This window comes from Vombatus ursinus, unplaced genomic scaffold, assembly GCF_900497805.2.
Source record: "Vombatus ursinus unplaced genomic scaffold, bare-nosed wombat genome assembly UNPS02014179.1, whole genome shotgun sequence".
NCBI classification, from domain to species: domain Eukaryota; kingdom Metazoa; phylum Chordata; class Mammalia; order Diprotodontia; family Vombatidae; genus Vombatus; species Vombatus ursinus.
Genome location: NW_020953957.1, coordinates 69,737 through 82,487, shown reverse-complemented (window position 1 = coordinate 82,487; position 12,751 = coordinate 69,737). Strand labels below are relative to the sequence as shown.

At 40.8% G+C, this 12,751-nt stretch overlaps 1 protein-coding gene across 2 annotated transcripts in view; it reads right to left on the bottom strand.

The window, feature by feature from the left end:
* The window catches only part of TRIM33 (tripartite motif containing 33), a 157,443-nt gene extending 144,822 nt beyond the window's left edge, over window positions 1-12,621 (bottom strand). For both annotated transcript variants that reach the window (XM_027860377.1, XM_027860378.1), the window contains exon 1: window positions 12,057-12,621. In XM_027860377.1, coding sequence (XP_027716178.1) covers window positions 12,057-12,621 — 565 coding nt within the window. The remainder of the gene's footprint in view (window positions 1-12,056) is intronic.
* Between the last annotated feature and the right edge of the window lie 130 nt (window positions 12,622-12,751).

Genomic DNA, 12,751 nt, shown 5'->3' with positions numbered 1-12,751 from the left:
TACCTTAACAAAGAGTTTATAACTCAAGTAATTGGCCGAAATCATGAGAAAGCAGCGCAAAAAGAGTCAGACTATATTATCTTACTTTGGTGACAAAAAAAGATCAAAACATAACAACCAGCAGAAGACAATGAAGCCAAAGCTCCTACATCCAAAGCCTCCAAGAAAAATATGAATCGGTCCCAGGCCATGGAAGAGCTCAAAAAGGATTTTGAGAAGCAAGTAAGAGAAGTAGAGGAAAAACTGAGAGTGATGCTAAAGGAGACTCAAAAAAATACTGAAGAAAATAACACCTTAAAAAATAGCCTAACCTAAATGGCAAAAGAGGTCCAAAAAGTCAATGAGGAGAAGAATGCCCTAAAAAGCAAAATTGGTCAAATGGAAAAGTTCAAAAGCTTACTGAAGAAAATACTTCCTTAAAAATTGGAATGGAGAAATTGGAAGCTGGTGACAATTTGAGAAATCAAGGGACTGTAACACTAACCCAAAGGAATGAAAAAATAAGAGAATGTGAAATATCTCACTGGAAAAACAACTGACCTGGAAAATAGATCCAGGAGAGAGAACTTAAAAATTATTGGACTATCTGACAGCCATGATCAAAAAAAGAGCCTAGACAGTATCTTTCAAGAAATAATCAAGGAAAATGCCCCGATATTTTAGAACTACAGGGCAAAATAGAAATTGAAAGAATTCACCAATCACCTCCTGAAAGAGATCCCCAAAGGAAAACTCCTAGGAATGTTCTAGCCAAATTCCAGAATTCCCAGATCAAGGAGAAAATATTCCAAGCAGCCAGAAGGAAACAATTCAAGTATTGTGGAAACACAATCAGGATAACACAATAGATTTAGCAGCTTCTCCATTAAGGGTCTGGAGGGCATGGAGTTTGATATTCCGGAGGGCAAAGGAGTTAGGACTACAACGTAGAATCACCTACCCAGCAAAACTGAGTATAATCCTTCAGGGTAAAAAATGGTCATTCAATGAAATAGAGGACTTTCAAGCACTCCTGTGGAAAAGACCAGAGCTGAACAAAAAATTTGACTTTCAAATACAAGACTCAAGTGAAACATGGAAGAGATAAACAGGAAAGAGAAATCATAAGAGACATGTTACGGCTGAACTGTTTACATGCTTGCAGGGAAAGATGATATTTGTAACTCATGAGTCCTTTGTCAGTATTAGGGTAGTGGGAGGGAAAATTATATGTATGTATAGATAGAGGGCACAGGGTGAGTTGAAGATGAAGGGGTGATATCTGGAAAATAAAATTAAGGGGTGAAAGAGGATTATACTGGGAAACGGAGAAAGGGAGAAGTAGAATGAGGTAAAATATCTCACATGAAATAGAAAAGAAAAGGCTTTTACAGTGGAAGGGAAATTGGGGAAGGTGAGAGGGAATGAGTGAATCTTATTCTCATAGGATTTGACTTAAGGAGGGAATAACATACACAATGGGATATGGAAATCTATCTTACCCTACAGGAAAATAAGGGGGGAAGGGGACAAGAGAGCAGGGGGTTGATAGAGGGGAGGGCAGATTGGGGGAGGGGATAATCAAAAGCAAACACTTCTGAGGAGGGACAGGGTCAAAAGAGAGAATAGAATAAATGGGGGGTAGCATAGGATGAAGGGAAATATACTTAGTTTTTCACAACAGGACTACTATGGAAGGGTTTTACATGAGTACACATCTATAACCTGTATCGAGATGCCTGCCTTTCCAATGAGGGTGGGTGAGGAGGGAGGCAGGGAGAAAATTTGTAACCCAAAGTTTTAAAAACACATGTTAAAAATAAACAAAATTAAAAAAAAAAAAAGAAAAATATGTTTAATAGGAATGTATATGTATAGCCTATATCAGATTGTGCGCTGTCTTGGGGAGGGTGGTGAGGAGGAAAGGGGAGAAAAATTTTAAACTCAAAATCATATGGAAGTGATTGTTGATAAATCAAAATAAATTAATAAAAAAATAAATAAAAGGTTGATCCTTGAGGGAAAAGTTATACTTTTTTCTAAAAGTAAATAAGCTTCTGTATACAAATATATAAGAAATCACAGCAAGATAAAAGGAACTCATTAAAAGTAAGGAAATTGTAAACAGCATACAAGCATGGAAAAGTGGCCTGTATATCTGAGGTTAGATTTGAATTCTGGTCTTTCTGAGCAAACTTGGAAATAACCACTATTTTGTCAGATTCAAAACCCTTGCCACCATCCCAGTTTTCCATCTCATGTCACTAAGTTCCACAAAGCTTCTCTCTGCCTTCCAGCACCAGTATCAGAGGTATCATGTCTACAGATTAAGCTATGTCTTTGGCAATTAAGTGTATGTTATAGGTTGCACGAATTTTCCTCCAAACCAGATTATGGACAAGAGTGAGGTCTGTATCTGTACTAATACATTATGTCAAAACTGAATTATCTTCTTCAAAAAACCCAGCTCTCCTGCTAACTCTCCTGTCTATGTACATAATCATTCTCCTAGTCATATAGAGAATTCCAAAATCTGGTCATGTGACTTGCCCTGCTTTGTTCCTCATATTCAGTCAGTAAGTCCCACTTTTCTTCTTTTTTTCAGACACGGCCAATATGTTCATGTTTTGCTTGGTTGTACTTATTTGAGAGAGGGGTTTTCGTTGTGGTGGATTTTAGGAGGGGAAAGGTAATGACGACTGATGCCCCAAAAAGGAAAGAAGGTCAATAAAGCATCTTCTATGCAAAGAACAGAAGCAAGTTGAGAGGGAAACACAGACAGGTTGGACAACTTCAAAACTATTGCACTGAATTTGTCATATATACATATGTGTGTATAAATACAAACACATTTTAAAAATAAGCCTTATGAAATAAATTCAGTTTCATAAATAACGCTCTTTTTATTTTCTTCATTACAAAGTGAAAATATTCAGGTATATTGATGTTTGTCAAGGTTATAATAAAAAATTAAAATCCCAGATGAGAAAGGAGAAGAAAGGGCCTTAGATTTGGCAATTCAGAGATCAATGGTAACTGTGGAAAGGACAGTTTTAGTTGAACGATGAAGCTGGAAACCAGACTGCAAGGTTGAAAATTGAATGAGAAGCAAGAGTAGAGGCACCTACCTAACAAATGGCTTTCTCAAGGAGTTTAAACAAGAAAAGTAAGGAGACATATATGTAGGACAACAGAACAAGAATGGTTGGATCAAATGAAGATTTTAAGGATAGGTGAGGCATGTTTGTAGACAGTAAGAAAGAAGCCAAGGAATAAGGGAATACTGAACACTAGTGAGAGTGGGCATGATAATAGTGGAAATTTGCTGGAGAAGAATCAATGGGACTGAGGGTTCACGTAGAAGGGTTTGTCTTGGCAACGATAAGGGCTATGCCTTTAAGTTAAGGTGGAAGAGATAAAAGGAGAAAGCTATAAGTTTTAGAGAAAGAGAGAAGAGGAATGTAAATGGCCTCAATTTTTTCAGTAAAGTATGAAGAGAGCTCCTCTGCTGAAAGGGTTGGGAGAAAGGTACATGGAAGGACTGATGCAGGGAGAGCCAGTTGAGATGATGTTATGTGAAGTTTGCCCAATAAGTAAGGTTTCATAAGATTTTCTCCAACTCCATTCAGTAGTACACAAAGTAGTGCAAAGGAGGGAGATGGTGGTAGTCATACAAGGGTGGAGGGTGGGGAGAGATATGTTTCAACAACTTCAGGAGGACATTCTGCTCTCCCTCCTTCACTCTGACTACTGACTTTCCTGGCTTCCTTTAAGTCCCAACTAAAACTCCAACACCTACAGGAAGCCTTCCCAAACCCCTCTTAATTCCAGTGCCTTTCCTCTATTAATTATTTCTTATTTATCCTGGATATAGTTTGCTTTGTACATATGTTTCCATGGTGTCTCCCCTGTTAGATTGTAAGCTCCTTGAGAGTAGGGACTGTCTTTTGCCTCTTTTTGTATCCCTAATCCTTAGCACACTGTCTGGCACATAACCGGTACTTACTAAATATTTACTGAATTGAATTGTTGACCTTGTACATGTCTTTCCTAGCCTTGCAAGGCAAGATCGTAAAAGAACAGGAGAATAAACAATTCAAGTATAGTGGACAATGCACATTTGAACTGATTCACTCAAGGATCAGGATAGGCAAGGGAAGTGCAAGGGAAGTGAGAATGATGGCCCAGGAAGAAGAGTGAGGACAAAGAACAGAGTTAGAGGTAACAACACGCAGGGAATGATATGATGATAAAAGATTATATTCAAATGAAGGAATTTCAGAGTTCATAAACATGCAAGTAGAATACTTTTGCGTGATGATAAGATCAAGAGTATGACTATCCCTGTTTGTAGCTGAGGTGAAGTGGAGTAGATCATCATAACTGAGAATACTGAGAATCTGAGAAGTTAAGATTAGTTGAGGAAAAATCAATGCGCATATTAGTGATCCCTCCTAGCGCTGTGTCAGATTCAAAATTTGATCAGTATACCATCATAAAGGCATAGCTTTATCAATGTCATTGATAGAAATGTTAAACAGAACATAGTCAAGTACAGATACCTACAGTACTCTAATGTATCACGTCATGAAAGATGCCCAACGTAAAGCTCAAAACCTTCAAGGAAAAGATATCCAACTCACACAGAAATTAAAATTTATCCCAGATAATTTTTAACCAACTCTACTGATTCCAGAACATCACAAAATCCACAGCAATATTAAGAGATTGGTCTGAATGGCCGCACTTCAAAAAAAAAAAAAGGTTTTTTTAATATTTGAAAAACACATGCTAACTAGATTCTAACATGCAACTTAATAGAAAAACCATAAAAGATCACCAATCTCCCTTAGTGATCTCAGTGGCTACAATATATCCTCTCCATGAAGGTGACTCCAAAATCCATCCTTAATCTTCCTTCTTACCTCCAGTACCATATTACCTGTTGGACACCTCTCTCTGCATGTCTCAGAGGCATCTCAAACTCAATATATTCAAAACTGAACCCACTTTTCCCAAAGTCATGAAGTTAAAAGGGTATATAATCTTCAATATAACATTCTAAAATTAGCATAAAAGCAGTATTCCAAAATTTATATTGCACTTTCCCATTTTATCTATTTTTAAACCCAAGTTAATAAAGTACTATAAAAACTGTGTGTACTCTCCTAGAACTTAAAAAACATTAATTTAATTGAAGATAGCAGCTATTCTGCAAAATTCAGCTTGCTTGCACTGCAGTCTAGGGCACAACACACCTTCATATTTTGATCACAGAATTATAGATGTAGATTTGGAAGGAACCTTAGAACCATCTAATCTGAACCCTACCAAAGTCACAAACTGTCTATAAAAGCCACAATTTAAAGAAAAGTCACAGAACTTCTATATAAAAACCTCCAAGGATGGGGAATTCATTATAACCAAGGCAGTCCATTACATTTTTCTAGAACTGTGTTGGGAAAATTTTCCCTACAATAAGCCAAAACCTTCTCCCTGTAACTTCCACCCACTAATCCTAATTCTGAACTCCAAAAAACCAAGTAGAAAAGGCCTGATCCCCTTCTACATTACAAAGTACCAAAAGTGTAGATTGCTATCATGCTCCCTCCCTTACTCTATTCCTAGGACTGAGGCAAGAACTGAGTTTGGGGTTTTGGTATGTGGAGGAAGGGGAGAGCTTTTCTATGTATCACTAGAATTTAGCACAATTCCCTGGAACAAATTATGTCCTTAAGAAATGTTTGGTAACTGAATAGAGGTAAAGAAAATCAATCACTACCTACAGCACAAATACCTAGGCTGTGATTGGTCCACAAAACTACCCCATGAAATTTTGGGGGTGAGAAGACTTGACCAGGACTCAATCATAGAGAAGGGTTATTTGTCAAATAATCACAGCCTAATACGTGTACCCCGCAAGTAGATTCTGGTTCTAATTGGAATTTTCTTTGGATATGTAAGTGCTCACCCCTGAAGTCTTTCTCTTTTGCTTGTCTTACCGCCCAGCTCTGAGATTAGGAATCCAACATCTTCCAGCTCCTGGACAAAGGTGGGCAAATCTGCTCATGCTCCAGGCCTTTGATACACAACTATTGGCAAATACATACTCTGGAGACTTACCTAATCAGCACTGAGTTTATTAAAGATCAGTTTTATTTTACACCTTTAAGAAACAGAAGTGAAAGCATTGTAAGTATACATTATTTTTGTACTAAGTTCATAGTCTTTGAAAAACTGCATTCTCTACATCCCCACTCCACTGCTTGGGGACTTCACCTTAGGCCAACATCACCACTATATACGCAAAGTGCAAGATGAGGTAAAATTGCAAATATCTTGGAAAAGCATATAGTACTTCTGGGTTCAAGCTTTGGAAGATGGCACCTTCTCCCAAAAGAAAGGTGAAAAAAATCCTGAACACAGTATTGCTATATAAAACACCTAAATGTAGATCCCATTCTTATATTGGATTAATTACAGTTGCAACACAATGTTTTACACAATAACCAATAAATATTTGCTGAAGGCAAAATATTATACTTCACTAAAGTTCATCAGACAGGAATCTCTACATTAAATAGCTCGAATAGCTAACATTACATAGGTGGACATGGAAAAAGACATTTAGGATTCTAATAGCCTTTTTTTTTTTTTTTTTTTTTTGCTTTTTGGTGAGGCAATCGGGGTTAAGTGACTTGCCCAGGCAGAGCTAGTAACTATCAAGCTTCTGAGGCTGGATCTGAACTCAGGTCCTCCTGACTTCAAGACTGGAGCTCTCTCCACTACACATCCTAGCTGCCCCTTCTACTAGCCATTTAAAGATTGTTACTCCTAATAAATGTGTTTTCTTTTATGTTTCCTATTTCATTCAGAAATACGGCCAGAAAAGCTCGAAGCTGTCAACCTTGGGCAATCCTATTACCTCAGTAACTAAAGGGGCTTTCCTATTTCTACTTGAAATACTTTCAAATGTACCTTGAGTACCTCTTCCAGTATTTCCCCTTCCCACACACCCCTCTAAAAAAATTTACCAGGATACTAATGAAATTATGGAGAAAGGGAAAAGGGAAACTACATTTTGGAAATTTTAAAAACATTAAGTCCCTTGAGGTGCTCAAGAAGATGACAAATTGTCCAGTACCTAGCATATAGTTGCTGCTTTAAAATAAATGCTTGTCGATTTACTGAAAAGTGCTGATCATTTAAGGTTCACAACATTGTGAAGTAGGTATTAGCGATACTATTACCATTTTACAGAGATAGCTGAGGTTAAAGAGGTTAAGTGACTTAACATATGATGTCAAAGCAAAGATTTAAACCAGAAGTTCCCAAACTTAGTCTACCGCCCCCTTTCCAAAAAACAAAACAAAAAAAAAATCACTGAGCTCATCCTGAAAAATCTACTTTCTTTAACCATTTAATGGTTTCTTTTAAAATTTGCATCATTTCCAAAATATACATATTTTTAAAATTATGCATCCTAAATTTAATAATTTATTGTAAATTTGTGGGTTTTTTCCTGAATTGAAACTATGATGACACAATATTGCATCATGTAACCACATAACATTGTATTGTAAATAAGTCATTACATGCACATATTCCTGCCCATGCATGCTGGACTTGCTGACAATGCACTATGCTACGTGCTCACCTGCCAACACTTGCTTGTTAAGACCTGTCGGCGGAGTTGACCACTGATGGGTTATAACTTGCATTCTGTGCGTTTATTTGGAAAATAAAGTAATCACTACGACCTTAACTCTGTTACATAACAGATGAAACATGTACGAATGTTTTTTCAAAATTTTGTTACCTTCTTTCTTTATGCTTCCACTGCCCCTTATTTTTATTCAACACCACCCCTCTGCAATTGCACCCAAAGCTACTGCCACCTACCTGGATTTTTTCAGTGCCCCCCCCCAAAGAGTGGTATCACCCACTTGGAGAACCTCTGAAATCCTGGCCCTCCTAATTCCAAGTTCAATAATATCTATTATGACACACTACCTCTTACACCTTCTAAATGAGTCCTTAAAAAAACAGTCATACAACCTCTTGCGAAGCTCCAAACTAACTTCGAACAAAATATAAAAGAACCTGGGGACTTGGGGACTGAACATGAAGCCACAAGACGTTGTATAAGGTCAACAGAAGGAGAATGTCTGCTTGAAATTGTTTAAACTAATATTCCTCCAACTTCCACACATGGTTTTAGCCTCAAGGTCAAAATATAAAATGGGTAGTCTGATTACAACTTATGACAAGTTCAGTCTTCTGTATCAATTGTTAGTATGCATATAGATCTGAAAGAAGTACTTAAAACACCCACTGTGTTCCCCTAACCAAGACTCTGCTCCCTTCCAAAACCTATTACTTTCTCTTGGATTCCCTATTTCTATGAACAGCACCATCACTAACTAACTTGATCTCTGGATTCCCTCGACTCAAAAACTTTAGAATCAGTCTTGATTCCTCCTTCCCTCTACCATATAAAGGCAATTAGATTTGGAATGAGGAAAAATTGGGTTAAACTTTGTCACTAACCTTCTGTATTCCCCTGAGCTTCCAGATCCTCATCTATAAAGTGCTGAGAATTGTTTTTGTCAAAACAGTGATTTCAGTGGTGCATGGAAGTCTCTCCACAGAAAACTATCTGTAACTTACAGTCTCTAAGAGAATTACTGGGGCAGCTAGGTGGCACCGGGGATAGAGCACCTGCCCTGTAGTCAGGAGGACCTGAGTTCAAATCTGGTCTCAGACACATAACACTTAATAGCTGTGTGACCCTGTGCAAATCACTTAACCCCATTGCCTAGCAAAACAAAAAAAAAGAAAAGACAAGAAAATTACCCACAGCATTGATTTACTTGCCCAGGGTCACAGATATTATGTATCTGAGGTGGAACTTGATTCTATAACACCACTTCTGATCTCTAAAGTTAGGAAACAAACTGTTTACTAAGAGCCCTCTCAAACAGTCAAATGCACTGAATTCTACACCTCCTAAATCGCTCCCATTCATTGTTCCTTTCAATTCCTATTGCCATCCTTGATCTCAGTGATCACAGAATCTCCCCCATTTTTTAATAACATGTCCAGATTAATCTCCCCATTACATGACTCTGACCATGTCATTAACCTGCTCAAAAACTTCCGATGGTTCCCCAAAAGAAGGTCAAATTCCTTTGTTGGGCAATCAAGGCCCTCCACAATCTGAATCTTAAAACTCCTTGGTTTCCTACCTTAGCTCATTCAACTTCTCTCCAACGTAGTCACTGAGTTCAACTCCATCCTTTCTCCTGAGGTGTTCTATTTTCTAACTTATGCCTTTGTTCATTCTGTTCCCTACACCTGGAATGCCGTTCTCCCTGGTCCTACCTATTAAATCCCCACCTTATCCTTCAAGTATCAACTCAAATGTCACCTCCATTGCCATGCTCTGATCTCTACCACCACCACCACCACCCAGACACCTGAAGGGATTTTTCTCAGCTCTGGGCTCTCATAGCACTTTGTTAGTAACCTCTTTATGAATTCATCATTCTATTCTATTTGAAAGTTTTTATGTAAAACTGAGTGCTCCCTCCTATTATATATATAGATTTCCCTATCTGTGTGTAGATATATATCTATATATCTATATCTGTGTGAGTGGTGTGTGTATACACACACACACACACACACCCCACACATGATAGGTTTCTTGAACCAGAACCCCATCTTCATCTTTGCATCCTCAGTGTCTAGCTAGCATAGTGCCTTTCACAAAATACACAACACATGTTTCCTGAATGAACAAAAGAATAAATCAATAACAGATAGGCTTTAAATTGTATTCCAGTTCATCCACCATGTTCTCTTACTCAAAACTCTTTGTGACTAAAGCATGTTCAAAAAAGTTGATTTAAGGTAAGGGGAATATACTGTATTCCTGAAAGAAAAGCTAAATGATCTACCAGGAAATTGAACCTCAGACCTTGGCCTTATTTCCAACAGTGTTCTCTTAATGGAAATAAGCTAACCAGTCAAATATACTTTTTTTCTTTTTCACAAGGCAATGAATCACAAGATTTTTCAAAGTTCCAAACTTCAGCTGTACATGTGTATGTGCTTTAACCATATATGTAAATTTTACTGCTTGTGCTTCAATTGGCTTGTAAAAAAAATGGATAGACACATAAATGGAACAGAGATGTATACAAGTACAAATTCCCTCAACAAAAACACTGTATTTCTCTTACTATTGAGGTCTGACAATCCAATTCAATAAACATTTATCAAGTGTCTGCTGGGAGACACAAAGTTGATAAGCTCCTCATGGAATTTATAATCTACAAATACATGACATATACACAGATAACTGTAATGCAAAAAAAAGACAAAAAACCTTCCAAAAACACAAGTACAGCAAAACAAAATCCTATGAGATTGTGTCATAGTAGATAGAGCAGACTTAGTAAAACCTGGGTTCAAATCCCACCCCAGACTCACACTAATTAGGTGGCCAGCCAAGTCATTTAACCCCTCTGAGGCATTCTTTAATGACCTGAAAATAGGATAATAGCACCTACCTTAAAGGGTTGTTATGAGTATCAAATGAGATGAAAACAAAAAAAAATCTAAATGTCAGCTAGTATTATTATTATTAAGGGAAACATTATCTTGGGTATTCCAAATACTCTGACACTGGGGGGTTAAGATTTTCTCTGTGGAACAGCTAAATAAGAAAGCAAATTGTAATTTGATTGGAGAGTAAATCAGGTATTAGCCTTGAAAGAGAAGGCAACAGGACAAAAGTGTACATGCATAAAAGTTTTTTCTACAGCAAGCTGCTTTAAAACTTTGTGACATTCAGATTCTGCCAATTTGTTTATTTATTCTTACACTGTAAACTTAAAATGTGCAAAGAAGTGTGTACAGGTTGTGAACAAAATTTAAGCTTAAAATATGACATGAAAGAAAACATGAACATTAACTATAAGACATAAAATATGAATCAATTATTCTTAAAAATAATGGTTCTGAAGCAAGGCCAATTATATAATTAGAGTAACAGGGATTGTTTTCTGACAAATCTGTACTATTTCTCCTATTCTGCGACCCAACTACAGAAAAATGAACGTTAGAGAATTATACTATTCCTCTTCTTCTGCCAAAAAAATTCCTAAGAGTCAATTTCCTCATTCTTGGTACTGCAATACCATATGTCAAACAACCGAATCTTGTATGGTTTTCAAAATCTCCCCACCAAATAAGGGTTCTCCTGAGAACTTTCTCCTCCCCAACCATCAGGCTATGTACACAGATGCCGTGTCTACCCCTCCATCACCTTCCCAGTACAGCGTTTTCTCTAACACCTAAAAGGTTCCTTTCTTCTATCTTTTAAACCGACCTTCTTGGAGCACGTGTCACATTTTCACTCATCTACACCTAGACCCTACCCCACTCCACTCTCTCACTGCTTAGCCCCAATATTTCCAGACTACTTTTCCTCTTCCAATTCAAGTCCACTCCTCCCTAACACCTTTCACAGACCAAATCCCCTATCTCTTCCAAATACCACTTAGCTCTGGTCTCCTCCCCGAAACACCTCTCGCTGCATCTGAATCCTGTCCCCAAATCTCCCAGCTCTCCCCATAAAACCCTCTAGGTCTTCGGGTCCCCTCCCTCCAGCCCTCTCCAAGGCCCTCCTCTTCTAGACCCCGCCCCATCCTCTTCGCAGGGCCCTCCTCCCCCACAGTTCCCCCCCCAAACCTTCTTAAGGCCCTCTTTTCCTTCCACCCATCACTCGGCTCTCCCCCCCCCAACAACTCAACCCCTCTCCTCTTCCCCCCCCCCACCCCCCCCCCCCTCTAAACACACCCCTCCTCCGAGAGGGAGGAAAAAAAAAACCAGCTCTCGCGGCCTCCTCCCGCCTCCAAAAGATAAAATCTCTCAATGGCTCGCCCCCCCAAGCAGCCCCCGCAGACCGGGGCCCCTCCCCGGCCCCCGCGCGGCACTCCGGGGTGGCGGCCGGCCGGGGGTCCGGCTCGTGGCCGCTGGGGCCGCAGGCCGCGTCGCTCGCGGCTCACCTTGCTGGATGTCGCCGTTGCTGCCGCCCGGGATGGGCACGCTGAGCTGGCGCTCGGGCTCGGGCAGGCAGCGGAGGCAGAAGGAGTGCAGGCAGGGCAGCAGCTTGGGCTCCGCCTCACGGCGGCTCTGCAGGCTTTGCTGACACACCGCGCAGGTGTCCAGCAGAGAGGCCGGGGGCCCAGGAGGCGGCCCCGCCGGCGCGGGGGCAGGCGCCGCCAGGGCTACCGGAGCCGCCGGGGCCGGGGCCGCGATCGCCGCTCCCGGACCCGCGGGACCCGCCGAGGCCGCGGCGCCGGCGGCGGAGGCCGCAGGAGCTGAGCCCGAGGAGGCCGCCGACACCCCCCCGTCCTCAGGCCCGGCCGCCGCGCCGCCCTCCGGCCCGGCCCTGCCGCCCTCCTCCTCCTCCTCCTCTTCCACTAGCACCGCGGCGAGAGGCGGCTCCGCCTCCAGCCCCGCGGGTCCCGCAGCCCCAGGCCCGGCCGCCGCCGCTGCCGCCGCACTGCCGCTGACCCCGCCGCCGCCACTCTCGGCCTCGCCGCCGCCGCCGCCTTTGTTTTCCGCCATGTTTTCCTCTTTGAACCCGCCGGACCGCCCCGCGCCGCCAGCCGCCCGCGCCGCCGCCACCCCCAGCCCCAGCCGCAGCAGCAGCGAGAACGGCAGGCGAGAACGAGCAAGAGCGAGGGCGCGCGCGCAC